Raw genomic sequence first — 15,524 nt, forward strand, 5'->3', positions numbered from 1 at the left:
GTGAAACATTTACTACTTCTGTCTTTAACAGTTCAGAACCTACTTCTAGAGAAATTACTGGAGTGTTTCAGGTAGGGAAATGATTTCCTTAAGCCAAACAAAGGACATGTGAAAAATTCAGATATATTTCAACTTGGATCTTTTCTCATCTTCTCTTCAGAGTAGATGGCATAGAAATAATAAATTTATGTTCCAAAGAAACTAAAGAAATCATCTGTTTCTAGAGAAACCTTCATGATGATTTTTATCAACCAGTTTACTACAGCATTGTTGGAGACAACAGCCTTGTTACATACAACAACAAAAACAACATATGTCTTTATTCTATCATATCATATTACTCACATAGTAGTGTCTTTTTGTATTTTCATATCCTCAGCGCTGAGCGGTACCCAACACAAAAGACAAAACACCTGTTCATTTGTTGCCCCAGGAAAGGTAGGAACCAGTGAGCCAATTATTAACAAGTTCTGCCTGCAGTGTACCAGTAAATTTGGCAAGAGGTTGAGCCCTATGACACTCACTGAAAAATCCAGAGGTTTCCTTTTTCATGTATGTTTGGTGACAAAATTTTCACAATTTGGTGAATTTCCTATCAGTTAGAGAAAAGACTTAAACTAGGAATTACTCAAGGGACGCCTGGGTGGCTCAGCTAGTTAAGCAGCTGCCTTCGGCTCAGGTCATGATCCCAGCGTCCTGGGATCAAGTCCCACATTGGGCTCCTTGCTCAGCAGGGAGCCTGCTTCTTCCTCTGACTCTGCCTGCCATTCTGTCTGCCTGTGCTCGCTTGCTCTCCCTCTCTCTCTCTGATAAATAAATAAAATCTTAAAAAAAAAAAAAACCAAACCAAAAACCCCACTAGGAATTAGTCAAATATACTGCTGACTTTTTCAAAAGACAAAAGCTTCAATTTTTTTTTATATAATGTTAATTTCCAATTCTTTTCTCTCCTTCCTGGTGTGCACTGGCTGATTTTAACTAATTCAGCCACCTCTCCATCTTCATCCATGTTGCCATGTTTTTGCCCATACCCTTCCCTTATTTTAGAATCTTCTCTTCCCTCTTTGAAACCCTATTTAACCTGCCAAGCCCAGGCTAAGCCTTGCCACTTAGTACATAATCTTTGCTTGATAAGCTCCTTGGGTATAGGGACTATGCCTTGAACTTTTTTGGGCACTTTCCTGCAAACTTACCATGATGCCAGGCACTTGGCAGTTAATCAACAAATAAGTCATCTGAATTCCATATTTACACACACAAATTCTTTTGGTTAACAGCCTTTTCTTACTCCTTTGAGATATTTAGTCACTTTTCCACTATTTCCTTCTATCCCCTAACATTCTAACCCAACTTTCCCTAAAATTCTGCTTATGCTTTCTTGAGGCCATAATTACAGAGTGGCATTTTTAGAACCATTTGAAGCCATTAAGATTATTGGCTGATTCAGGATAAGCTGGATAAGGAAACCCAGTGGGAACTAGTTCTAATTTTTATGGCTTTCTAACTTATCAAAGTCAGGTTCTCAAAGTCTAAATGTTTAATAAGTACTTTCTAAAAGATTTCATTGTTTTGTTTTTTCTTATCATATTGAGTGCTTAATAAACTTTCCCCAGTGCTCCAACATCATGCCAGAGCTCTGCTCTCTCTTCTTCCACCTTACCAGCATCCAACAAGCAGCAAAGACCGGGTGTTTGTGTTAAAGATGAAGACTTCAAAGTCCACAAGGACCACTTAAAAGCTTGTAGATAAAACACTGGCTGGGCGTTTTCTAAGTGTGTGATGAATGAAGGACTCTGCAAAATGAATATAAGAGCAGAACGCAAAGAATATAAGAAGCAGAAGTCTTTTTCCTCTCATTACAGCAAAGTGTGCTTAAAATACATGTGGATGGGATGGAGTGGAAATGTGTTAGCAGAGTGGTGATTTTTACAGAGTTCACTGAAGTGGAGCCTGATAATCAAGCATTTCTCAATACTAATCTGAAACTATATAAAGCCTGATTTTTGTTTTAGATCAATTTATCTCTAAAAGGGACAAAGGTAATTGCTCAGGCTACAAAAGCACTATAGAAACAATTCTCCAGAATACCTAAACTACCTCTGCTTTGATTCTATTCTTATCAAAAAAACAAAACAAAACAAAACAAAAAAACCCTCCTCTTACCTAAACTTAATCTCTTAAGTGAACCTGCTGACCAGACCAGAGTGTCCTAACCTTTTTAGTTCTGGAGCCAGGCAGATGTCTCAGCATAAAGTAATTAAATGGGATTTTTGTTTGTCAGTCGATATCCTGGGAGTTTAGTTAGTCCGAATCAGCCCCTCAGAAGCTAATCAACCTTGAGTGAAATGAAATGATTAAGTTTCTGGAACTGCAAAGCTCAAAGACAAATGCTGATGACTTCATTGAAGTACTTGCCACTCAATGAATGCCGGCTGAAGGAGCCTCTCTCCCTTGAACATCTTTAAAAAACTATAACCGAAGTGAACTCAGAGATACTTGAATTCAGTTTCCTTGTTTTACAAAAAAGGAAAATGAGTCCCAGTGTCTGGATGACAGGGCTAACAGGAGGCAAGAGTGGGATTAGGAAAACGGTTTCCTTCTTATACTACCTTGCTTTCATCAGGAAAGGTGGTGTCTCAAGATAAATTAGCCTGTGGAAGCCAAAGGTGTGCTGATTACTCAAAGGGTGTTACGTCAGCCAAGTGTATCATTAAAGGGGAAAAGGATGCTGATGTTTACAGAGCACCTACTATGTGCCTGGCACTGTTTTAAGGACTCTCATACTGATTTGGTCCTCCCAGCAGCCCTGCAAAGTTGCTAATATTATTCTTATTTTATAAAATTTTTATAAATGAGGAAACAGAGCCTAGAAAAAATAAACTGCTATCACTACTAAGAAGCAGATATGAAATTTAGACACTGGTCTATTTGATCTCTAAGCCCATAGCTTTAATTTTTCCCCTACCATATAGTTAGACCTGATAAATTCCTCTATAAATGCCCATGGAGCATCAGAGCAGAAGAACTTCAACTATGTTTTCTTTCATGTCTTTGGTAAGGTATGAATCCACATTTTAAGCTGTGACTACTGAAAATGGCTATAACATTTTAGCAAGAAATATATCGGTGCACAATTCCTTAATGCTCGCAAGAGGGTTATGACAATATTCTGTAATGATTTCTTCTTATAAGTGGAATATTCCACTTTAAATTTTCCTATTGCAAACTCTAAACTTCTAGTGTGGGTATGAGAAAGTCAGAGACTCAAAAATTACATTGCAAGGGAGTCTCCATTTCCTACCCTTCAAAATCTCTTTTTCAAGAAGAGGAAACTGCAGCATCAAAATGAGGAAGAAAGATGGCTAACTTCTAAATAAATCTCAGGAGGAGTGTCAACCAAGGCAGGGAGTACCATAGCTGCCAAAAAGCAAGAGTAATAGCTTCTTTTGGTAGACATACTAATACTAAATCAAAAGCTAACTCAAACTAACTTCAAATGACTTAAGAGAGTTTGTCAGATCCGTTTGACCAATGAGTCTGAAAGATTTTAATTTATTAGTTTCTTTAGTTCACAGTCTTATTAAATAACGTAAGCTACTAAAATGCATCAATTCCAGGCACTTAACCAAGAGACAGCCTGTGTAAAGTTTAAGTCAAAAACCGGGGGCTTGAGTCTCCAATCCAACTCAGAGGTGTTTTGCTTGGATCATACAGGATTTTATTTTAACGTGTGAGCCAACATCTTAAAAAGATGGAAAAAACCTCACATTTAAAACATCCAGATTTTGAGTTTAACTTAAGAAAAGAAAAAAAAAGGGGGGGTATTTGGCAGCAATGGTCTCACGTTTCCATCTGGCCATAATCTGCTGAAGCTGTGTGTCAGTTGCCCCTGTAGACGGGTGTGGCCACTGGTCCACCTTACTCCTGTATCTACCTTCCCCATCCCTGGAGACAGCGGAGTCTGTGATCCCTACCTGAGGCCTCTCTTGACAAGGTGAGTACAGGAATTAAAAAGGGGGGGGGGAGGGAATGAAAAAAAAGACACAGCTCATAGCACTTGGGAAAAATGTCTACTGTAATGGACAGCAAAAAACCAGTGTTTCTCAATTTAGTTTTGCCACAGTACTTTGGGACACTGGACAGAAACTGGCATGTGACAGAGAGAAACTATAAAGTGATGTAAATCCTTTGGCATAAATGTTATTCAAATGAAACACTTTTAGTATTCTGGCCCAAGGTTAAATTCTAGGTGAATATTTCAAAAGAACTCTTTTGTCTGATGTTAATTACAAAATAGCTCTTCAAATTCCTCTTACCACTTGTAATATTTATGGTGAGTTTATTCAGGGGGAAAAGAGGACACAGCTTGCTTGGTTTGGTTATCTTAACACTGTAGGATATTCTTTCTAATAATCAGACTCTTCCCTTTCTCTGTCAGTAACTGTGGCTCATCTCCTGCTCAAAAGCCAAAGTAAAATACTTGCCCAGAATCAGAAATATGGTTATGGTATATGAAATAAGGTCTTCTCCAATAGTGTAAGTTATTCTCCTTGCTTCTCTACCAAGTTAGTGTTCAACAGTTTCAGACTTTTGCCCACCAGGTGGCGAGATAGCAAGTTCAGGTTTTATCTCAAGGAGCATACTTTTTTAAAAGGAACCCCACCCTCCTCACCCTCTGCTCCTTCTAGTTCAATTCACCCTTCTCCTAATAAATGATGGCATTTTTTGGTAAGCCATTTATCTTGCTGTATTTCACAAAGAATGGAGGTAAAGGAAAAATGCCAAGGACTCTGCTCAAGGTCACAGTAGAAAAGGCAAAATAAGGACGTGGGACTTCCTAAGACTTGGCCCAGGGTTCGGGAGCCAGGAAACAGTGACCTTTGAACATCACCTCTGGTGTGCCAAAATTATTTATGGCAGAATATTATAAAGGGTACAAATTTAAAAAGAGGAAGTAAGGGAAGCCAAGGCATACATGTTCCACAGGGAAAGAAAACAAAGTCCTAAAATTTCTAAGGAGGGAAATGTAGACAACTAGGTCTGATGTGGCCCAGTGGGTACACAGGAGAGACAAAGAAAGGGGAAGGAGGGACAGCAATGGGCAGGAGGAAAGGCAGTTGAGAATAAGAATGCAAAATGAGAAGGGGAAGGGACCTTGTCATAAGTAGGTGTGTGGTTAGATCAAGGAAGTCACTCACATACACACAGAAGACTCTGACATTTCCTACCATGAAGACATACAGACATGATATCCATAATCAAGTTAATAGAGATACAAAGAAGATCCATCCAACAGAAGAGAAAACGTGCACAGTTACACATACTTCCCCTCATATGAAGGGGCTCACATGCACTTGAGAAGAGACACGTGTGCCTAAGAGGCAGCCCAGCAAAATAGTTAAAGCACAAACTCTGGAATTAGATTAGACTTCCTGTCTGGGTTTGAATTCAAATCCTACTGCTAACTAGTTGGCTGACCTTGAGCAAGTTACTTAACCTGTCTGTGGCTGTCTTCTCTTCTGTAAGATGATGTTAAAGAATTACATGAATTAAGTAAAACACTGAGAATAATGTCTGGCACACAGCAAGTGCTATTTAAGTTAAATAAAACAAATAACACATACACAAAGGAATGCACAGAGGACACACAGATGCTCAGACTCTGAAACAGTTACAGTATAAAAACAAAGCATATTTTCTTAGCTACACATACATGTTCTTTTTTTAAAAAAACAAGATTTATTAGAGAGTAAGAGAGAGTGAGTGAGAGAGAGAGCACAGGAGGGCGAGGGAGAAGGAGAAGCAGACTTCCCGCAGGGCCCTGAGATCATGACGTGAGTCGAATTCAAGAGTAGGAAGCTTGATTGGTTGAGCCACCCAGGTGCCCCTATACATACATACTCTCTTAGAACAACATTCACAAAAACTAAGACATTCCAAAGCTCAGATAACTAGAGAGCTAACAAGTTATTGACCTAGAGGGAAAGAGAAGTCAGTGGCAAGGTGGCTGGAAAACAGTGGACCTAGGTAGGCACATATGGGATACCCATTACCTAAAAAGCCAAAGACAAGTTTTTACTCCAGACCCTGGAAGTGAGGCCTGGAAGGCTGGGACCACTGTGGGGCCAGGAGATAGGGAAGCAGCTGGGAGGCTCAGAGAAACTGCAGTAAGCTAAAGACTGGCTGGTGTCCAATACGAGAGCCTGGAAGTAGAATCAAGTTGCCTCCTTCCCTCCGCCATTGTATTTCTACTTCTGTCACCTCTTAAAATCTGGTTTGGCTTCCTACTCAAATAAAATGAATCTCTCTAGGATTTCCTAACCAAGGGTCTCATCTTCATTTTACAGGATATTTCTGCAGCATCTAATACCACTGACAAGCCCAGGTTTGGGGAAACTTCTTTTCTCCCTTGGCTTCCACTCAGCTCTCCTCCTATCTTCCTAAGGCTGACTTTATAGCCTCTTTTACAGTTCTTACCAATTGATTTCAATTCTGTCTTAGAAATGTCTTTTAAGTCAGACTCTTCATGCTCACTGCTACTGCCTCAGTTCAGGCTTTTATTCTTGCCTGGGTTTCTGACAGTCCGACCCCTGGTCTTCTGCTCCTGTCTCTGCATCCCCATCCATCCCCCAAGCTGCTTCCAGAGTTACTTTCCCCCAAACAAATATGTGATCACATCACTCTCCTTATAAGCCACAAAGGGACTCCCCACTCTCCATCTTATAAAACTCAAACTTCACATATCAGATTCTTCATTATCTTGTTCCAATGTACCTTTCTAGTTTCAACTCTCACCTCTTCTCTCCGCCTTCCCACTCTAATCCACGCTGTACTTCTCCCTGGTCCCCCAATACACTATATCCCATCATGCTGTGTCTGAATGCACTTTCTCATCTTTTCCATCGTGAAGAGTCCTCTTCTTCCTCCAAGACCCACTTTCATTGTCATCTCCTAAGGGACGTCCTCCTCAGCTTCCATACACAGAAAGTTCTTCATTTTCTGATGGTCTACAGCACCATGAAAAGCACCTCTTACAATATATGCCACCGAAGACTGCAATTTAACTGTTAATGATCTGATTTCCCATCAACCCCTGAGCACCTCAAAGACAGTGCCAATTGTTTTACTAATTTTTAAAAACTCAGACACAGCACAGTACCTTGGACAAGGCATGGTTGCCTCCCACTATGTGCTGGTTGAATCAAACACAGCCCTTCCCTAAAACAAGGAAAAGAGAATCTCTAGTTCTAACAGTATAAATGTTAAAGCATAACATATAAGAAAACAAATGAGACTGTTTTGCAAAACCTAGGGTCTACTGTCCAGAGGAACATACAGGCCTATTGCTCACCGCTGAATATCCTTGTTCTTCCACAAGGAGGCAGACTGAGCCTTGGGCACTCTCTCAATGAAATTCACCAGCTCTTCCATGAGAAGCCTGATAAAGAGAAAAGTGGTGAACGTCACAAAAGGAGAAGAAAAACACTATACTCTTAACATTGCAGTTAAGACAAATGGGCTGGCCTGCCTTCCCTCCACCCCAATCATCTTTCTTTCTGTTGCATATAAACTTGGACACTCTTCTACATAAACCTGAACCAAACCCCAACCATCTCATTGAACTTCCATGTTAAACATTTCAAACATAAATGATTTAATTCACCTTTAAAACAAGCCTCACATGCATCTTATCTTTGAACACTGAAATACACAAGACCGTGGTTTAACTCTCTCTCTCTTAAGATCTCTGCCTTTATATAACTAAAAATATAAAAGGGGAAAAAGTCAAATGACTGTGAAGTACCTGATTGTGGTGGTAGCAGGGTGCGCAGGATTTTTTTTAATGACAATATTAACTGGACATTTTAAACTGGAAAAGTACATTTTCTTGACATGTATTTTGGGGATTTACAAAATTCCATATGGAAAAATACTCTAAGGATTACTCCTAAAAGCCTAACTCAAGCACCTGCAAAGGGACAGGTTGTGTGTGCAGACCACAAGATGGATTACAATGGAATCATAACTGAGGGAACCGAAGAAATGCCTCACTCGAGAGGATCCATGATACATGTGCTCTGAGAATGACATGGCACAGAGACAGTTAGACTCCTGCAAGGCTAGAGAATGATCAAAAAGCAAGAAATAGATTTTTAATCTCTTGAATCCCCTTTCAGAATCCAGTACAGATGATCCATATTAACTTAAATCCTCTCCCAACGAACACAGAGACATGCAAAGCCATCAATTTACTAGCATTTGAATATTGAACAACTTCCATTTCATTTTCATCAGATTTATTTATTCATAATCCCATCTCCTCCTTTCATCTTGAAGGAGCAGCACTAGTTCCAGCATTCAAAGACCTGGGATCTAGGCGCATTATTATTCTGGCTGTAGCTCTCTGGAGTCTGGTGTGTCCTTCCTCATGATGTAACTTTTTCAGACTAGAATCTCATGTTCTCAGCCTATCCTTTCCCTCCAACTGATCCATCATCTCTGTTTTACTTCCTTGTACTGTTTCTTCCTCAGATTCCCTGATGTTTCTCTGTACACACTACATGCTCTTTAATGGGAGCTGACACATAAACCAAGGCATATTTGGTTTCAGCTCTGTTTAATTCCACCTTGTTGCACTTTTGCAAGACACTGGTACCCAAAGCTAAGAGTCCGTATCAACACCTTGATCCCCCCTTTTGAGTCTTGATATCTTTACCTTTCACCATACTTGTTTCAGGGGTAGGTTAATTTTTTTTAAAAAAATATTTTATTAATTTATTTGACAGAGAGAAAGAAAGCATAAGTAGGGGGAGCAGGAAGGGGGGAAGTGGACTCCCTACTGAGCAGGGAGCCCAATGGGGGGCTCAATACCAGGATCCTGAGATCATGACCTGAGCTGAACGCAGTTGCATAAGCAACTAAGCCATGCAGATGTATTGGTGATTTTCTTCACATAACTTTTCTCTCACTGAATGATGCTAGGGCTACTTGAAGCAACCACCTGTGTCATGAAGGCTTGGGAGGGGCAGAGGGACGGATGGCGGAGTGTTCTCAGAGTCAAAGGAAGGCTCCTTTTGCTCCTTAGAGTTCTGAGTTGCACTCTGTCAAAAGCATTCAACTCAACCATCTAATTACTTACCCTGTTTCTGCAAGCTGTCTCCGTTTATAGTCTGTGCTAAGTCATAAAGGAGGGAAATTCTCAAAGAAAAGTAATAAAATTTCTTCTTTTTTAAAATGTGTTATGCTGCTTTCTCCTGAAGCTCTTCACCTTGCAACTCTGTGGTGTCTTACTCAACATTACCTCCCCTAATTAGTATCACCTGCACAGAGGAGCTGTCTCCGCCAACACCTTCCTCCCATCTTTGTTTCAAAAACAACAACAACAACAAAAAGACCAAGATTACTCACTGCATTAACCTCAAGGCGATTCCGGTGAGCACTTGTTTTATTTAGAGAGTCGTCTATTCATACTAATTCTTTGGGTTAGCTACTCAGGAGGAGACAGCAATCACTCGTGGCAGGACACTATTACAGGGTCCCCAGGGAAGAAAGGAGTGCTTCAGCCACTTTCTCCTGGGGTAAGAATAATGGCTCTCACCTGCCGATCTGAACGGTGGGCTCTGTGGCGTACACCGTGCCTGTGAAACCAGTGTGCTCAGTGATGTAGGGCAGCGCCATCATGCAGTGGTAGTTAGAGATGAGGATCACATCTACCGTAGACAGATCTATTAGCTCGGTCTGCAAAGGAAGGGGAGGGAATGATACATTTCTGTTCAGGGCACACAGATCAGCAAGAAGTGACTGAAAAATGATGCTGTCAGAATGCAGAGAAGTCGTTTTTGTACTACAGAATAATGATGCCTTTCCTGCAACACTTCTGTTCTCTCATTTTAGGGTATTTCCTAATATTGACATTAAGTAGCAGGGCAGGATGGCTAATGAGAACGCAGGAGTGCTCTGGCAGCACTCTGATTTTACTAAAATAGAGCTCTGAGTTTGACATACGAGTGTAAACGTCAACAGGACACTCCAGCAGCTGCTGCCTGGCAAGTGCAACCAGTTACCATGAAGCAGAGAGTGCACAACAGAAGCTGTGAGGGGAATGAGAACGTAAGGCACGACCACCATGGATTTACTGGTATCAGAGAGAGAAGCAGGCCGAAACTAGCTCTTCACAAGTCAAAGGCAGGCGGAAACTTTTTTTCCTTTTTTGAGATAACTTTTGACTACTGGTGCTGGACACAGAACAATAACAAAAATTTTGTGGCAGAATCACAAAAAGGAAACTATACTCTCATATTCTGCCCTAGCCTTCACCACAAATTTACCTTTTACTCCCTTTTTAAGGTCCCATGAAAAGGGAAAATGCCAGTCATGGTTAGTAAATTTTATAAAAACTCTTTGCGTAGAAGAGATTGTTTTCCCATATAGTTAAGTCCTTTCTGTCTTTTAAGGCTCAATTCTCTTTTTCCATTAAGCCTTCCTGATTTGCCCAGGTGAGGAAAAAAAACCAACCAAACAAAAAGCCCAACATCTCTTCCTTGGAACTGCTAATGCATTTTATGGACGTCCCTCTCTCAACAGTTTCCTTTCTACGTAATAGCTCCTCAAAGTACTGCTCTGTCCCTCCAGCACTAAATGTCTCTAAGGTTAAGGATCCTGTGTGACTCATCTCTGTCCCCTCCCAGCTGTGGGAGCCAGTGCAAAGCAAGGCCTGGTACCCTGTCATTGGAGCGATGCAGCATTTTAACTGCACCTTCTGTGGGAAAACGTGTCACTCTGGCTCACAGACATCATCTTGATCACTGAAGTTCCCTCTGAGAAACTGCATGGTGCACTAAGGACAGCATGGGGTAAGCCATGAAGTGTTTTAGCTCGGAGAGTGGGTTATTGAGCTAATATGTCTCCCACAGAGAGGTAGTAACAAAGATATCTCTTCCGTCTTTGCAAATAATAGAGAGGGTTTGCCATTTGGGCTGTGGGTATTTTCTAGTTCAATGGCTTCACATATGAAATAAGTTAATTTAATAAAGCCACCAAGACAAAATCAGCTCTTGAGGACAGCATGTAGATCAGAGGTCAGAAGCTACTCATTGCTAGGGCAATGGCAATCTGTGTGAATAAAATGCCTAATGACAGTAATAGCCAATTTATACCACCCTTAAGTCCATGGTGCACGGCACTTCCAAGACAGTACCCTCATAATGAAGGGTCATGTAACATTCCACTAGTTCTGTTCCCTACAACCTCTCTAGAACCATTTTAAACAAATAAGAAAATCAAGATATAATCACAGGACGACAGATCCAGAAGAAAACAAGGGAACAATAGCTGAAGCAACAAGAAAGCTCAAAAGCATCTCCACTTTCCTGAGTGAGTTTGAAATTTCTTTGTAATATGTAAGAATCAGCCCACAGAGTCTAGAATCATGAGAAATCTGGTGAGGACAGCTGGAAGGGGGAAAACAAATTTATATCTATATCTATATATATCTATATCTATCAAGAGTGCCTATACAAACATTTTTCCTCTGAGAAATAAATTTAACATCCAATCCATGTTTATATACCCACATTTATATATTTGCTTATATTCTTTCACTTGATGAAATCCAATGAGGATTATTTTAATTTTCAACTTGTATACAGATACACTTGGGTTCTACAGACCATGAAATGGGTCAAACACTCATAATTTACTGGCTGCTTACTATACTGCCCTAAACCTCATACTCAGTCTACAGTGTGGACCTTGGGGGATACAAAAAATATTTCAGGTAGTTGCACTAGATTATAAACTCAGTGGAGCTGGAAGTAGGTCTGTCTGGCTCACCTACAAGGCTGTGAAGACTGGACTGGAGTAAGTACCTCTCTCCTGATCCTGTGACTCTGTTTTTTCTCCCAGTCATAAATACCCTACCTCTACCTTAAAATAGTGACTATTATTAATTTGATACCAACTATAAGACAATACAAGTTGAAAAACCTTACACAACAGCTCTAGAAGCCTAAATATATTGATAATCCTTTAGCACAATGAAAGATGAACTGTGAAATGGTTATTGTTTAATTCCAATTTCTGATTGTTTAATGCTCTATGGAGCAGGTCAGAAAGTCTTTAGAGAACAATTCATAAGTTCTACGCTGTTGTCCATAAACTGAAGGTTGCACCAGTCAGTGCCATATGTAGAAAACTGAAAATAAATGTAGCACTTGGGATTAGGAATCTTTGAACAGATGGGGACCTGCCCCACCAATTCCTAAATGACAAATGAAGGGGACAAAAGATTTGAATAGCAGTTAGAAGAGCTCAGGATTCTTGGTAACGCTTTATCTTCACCCTTATTCTTTTGACTTTATCTCAAACTTGTTCCCTTAACTGCCACCTTCAATTACTTTATCTTTCTTCTCTTTCATTCCACTATCCCAAAAGGGCACATAAACATACTTTGAAGAAAAAAAGTTTATCTACAGAGTGTTGAAATGGAAAGAGGCAGGAAGAGAGTACAAAAATAGGGGAAAAAGTACTCCAAATTTTCTTTCAGCATTGAACTGTGAAAGCATCTCCTACAAGCACTGTAATCCACTGGGTCCATGGAAAAAACAGGATGGTAGCTTCTCTCATGGATTTCCTCAGGAACCTGGCCTCCCTATACATTATCTGTCTGTTGAGAATGCCATCTAAGCCGCTCTAGAGATGAGGATTGTTAGCTGGGCTTAAATACCTTTAACATGAATGGTGACTGAACTTCATTTTCTCTAAAATGATAAAACTGGCCCCAGACTCTTATAACAAGTCTCACTGTGATAATAATATGTAAGCAATAGGTATCCATGGCTCAATTCAGAATCTGTGAATTTCAAGCAATATTTGATATAATATTTCAAGTCAGCAAGAATTTTTACAGTTTACTGTATTGGCTGAATAACAGCAAATTCCCAATTACCTACTGTAAGTAAGACTACAAAAAGTACGGCTAATCTAAGGCACAGGCATATAATTATAAAACTGAAAGACTTGAGTTATTTCTGTACCTTGCTCAAAACTATGCCCTGGTACAAAGTGTCAGTGGGGTTGTAGAAGGAGCAAGGAATGCAAAAAGGAGAGTTAAATTTCTTACAGATAATATAAAAAGCTCCTAAATGATTATATTTTAGTTGTATAATACTGTGCCAGAATAACAGATTCATTTCAATTTGAAAACAGAAAGCTACTAAGTCCCTTAGAATTATTTCTTGATTTCATTTTGAGAGAGATGTTTTGTTTCAACAATAAGAATCACTTTCATCTTACCTCTGGCAGGCAGAATTCAGGCACGGAATCCACAAATACATGACCTGAGCATTCTTTTAGCTCCTAAAAGGTACAAAAAGGAAAAAATTCTAGGAAGAGATATCCAACAGACACAGCACCAAAGAAACTTCATTCCCAAATCAAACTTTCCATGAAGAATCACAGACTTCCAGAGAGTTGGAGGGTAGCCAGAAGGTTACTCAGGTCAACTGTTTTCCTGTTTAGGCTCAGGGAGGCTAAGTGCCTTAAAACGCTGGTTGGTGGCTAATTCAGAATTTGAATGTACATTCTCTAAATGTACATACCTTTTTAAGGCATGTATGGACATATGCTGCTTTCTAACTCATGATGCAGTGCTGGAAAGCACTGCATCATGAGTTTCCAGCACAGTTTTGCAGTTCATACTAGCAATACCAGAATAATCTGGGAACTCGGATGGAAATAAACATTCCTGGGTCCCATCTAAGACCCAAGGGAACAGAAATCTGGGGATGAGGCACTTCTAAGTGATGTTGTCATGTAATCACCTTAGGAGTCTTGGCCCCAGACAAATGACTTACAGCCTTTTCCTCCTCCTACTAAGGTTTGAGGGGCAAGGGGCAAACAAGGAGGGAGATTAAGAGTAGAGGGTAGGGATTAAACAACCATGATCGCTATCACCTCTGTGAATATAATCTTTGTCCTTGCAGAGCATATAATTTATTTGGGATTGTAAACCAAATGTATTCATTCAAAAGAAAAAAGTATACTTAAATAGAAAGAGATACACTACAATTCCCACTCTGCTCATGACCTATGATATTTAATATGCCTTAGTTTGGATTCCCTCACTAACAGATCTCAAGAAAAGGGTGAGTATGAGCTAACAGGGAAGTGCTGAGAAAAAAGCTGGAGGACAGGCAAGTGATAAGGGGAAAGGAAGAGGGGTGACAATGGTATGTTATTGAGCTACATACCACTGCGTACAGCTGGGACTTATTCCCACTGGGAACTCGAAGAAATGGTATAAAACATACACCTTGGAGTCACTATTCTCAGGGGCAAGTGATAAGGGATATTTACATGGCAGCTCCTGCATTTCATGTGGCTTCAGGGAGAAAATCTCTCTGGCAGACTCATACAGGTATTGGCATCTGAAATTATGACAGAGCAATGCAGAGAAGAGGCATGAGAGGGCCGCCAACAGGGGCTGCTGCAGTGCTTCCTGAAGGCCACTAAAGTTGTTGTCTTCCCTCACTCATACTTTACACTGAAATCTGTGGAGGATATTTTTTGATCATTAAGGTTAAAGTTTTCTAAGACATTATAAGGAAACCAGTAAAAGTCAGTGTTTGGTTGATAGTTTGCTCTTTCCAGAAAAAGAAAAATACTGTTAGAATTTTGTTCCATCATGTTTTCATTACTCAATGAACATGTATGTCTATATATTCTATATATGTCTTTATATTTTAGAGTCTGCATGGTTCCACTCTCAGTCTTTATCTGAAATTAGGGTATTAACTATATGTGATTTTCCTTTTGAATTTTACAAGTCTTATATCAGAACCCTGACAGAAGACTTCCTCTCCTTGTCTTTCACTATAATAAACAGATTCCTCTTCCTATAGGACTACCATTTAAACAGTGAAAGACTGAGCCAAAAACGGACTGAAAACAGTTCTTAATTACAATGTACCTGCTAGCAAAAAACAAAAGAGCAATTATGTTTAATGGGAAAAGACTCCCAACTCCCTCAGGATGAGGCTAAATATGATTAAAGACAAATCATGGAAATTTCAAAGTCCTGCCTGGTCTTAAATTGCCTATGTAATCTTCTTCCCCATAATGCTACACATCAGGGCATGTCCACTCACGTGACAAGCCTCCTCTGAGGCTCTCATCCTTCCTGGTCTGGAGAAGCATATTTGCCATTCCACGCACTTACGGTGTCTCTGTATTTTATTCACCACTCCCTTCTAATGAAATGCTCCCACATACACATGCAAGTCATTTTCGCTCACAATGCACCAGTAATGGGATGCTTCTGAGTCTTTCTCAGGGAACAATGATTTATAGCCAGCAGGAGAGTTAGACTGAAATCAGGTGCACAGGTTCCTGAATGTCACATAATTTTACAGTCAGCTAGGAGGGAAATCTGGCTTCAAATTATGCATTTGCCCTACACTGGAGGTTGGGGTGCAGTTACAGAAATTAATTCTGTAAGAAGAGCAACTCTTTATTTAACAATACCT

The 15,524-nt window shown here is 40.0% G+C and overlaps 1 protein-coding gene across 2 annotated transcripts in view; it reads right to left on the minus strand.

Moving 5' to 3' along the window:
• Positions 1 to 15,524, minus strand: part of INTS9 (integrator complex subunit 9) — a 105,269-nt gene that overhangs the window by 45,416 nt on the left and 44,329 nt on the right. The window contains exons 1-4 of one of the 2 annotated variants that reach the window (XM_044225027.1): positions 13,599 to 13,617; positions 13,294 to 13,356; positions 9,599 to 9,738; positions 7,352 to 7,438 (exon numbers count right to left, since the gene is read on the minus strand). In XM_044225027.1, the coding sequence (XP_044080962.1) occupies positions 7,352 to 7,438; positions 9,599 to 9,681 (170 nt within the window). In that variant the 5' untranslated portion in view covers positions 9,682 to 9,738; positions 13,294 to 13,356; positions 13,599 to 13,617. Of the gene's footprint in view, positions 1 to 7,351; positions 7,439 to 9,598; positions 9,739 to 13,293; positions 13,357 to 13,598; positions 13,618 to 15,524 lie in introns of those variants that run through there. The other variant, XM_044225026.1, reaches the window with a different exon arrangement.

This window comes from Neovison vison, chromosome 11, assembly GCF_020171115.1.
Source record: "Neovison vison isolate M4711 chromosome 11, ASM_NN_V1, whole genome shotgun sequence".
Taxonomy (NCBI): Eukaryota; Metazoa; Chordata; class Mammalia; order Carnivora; family Mustelidae; genus Neogale; species Neogale vison.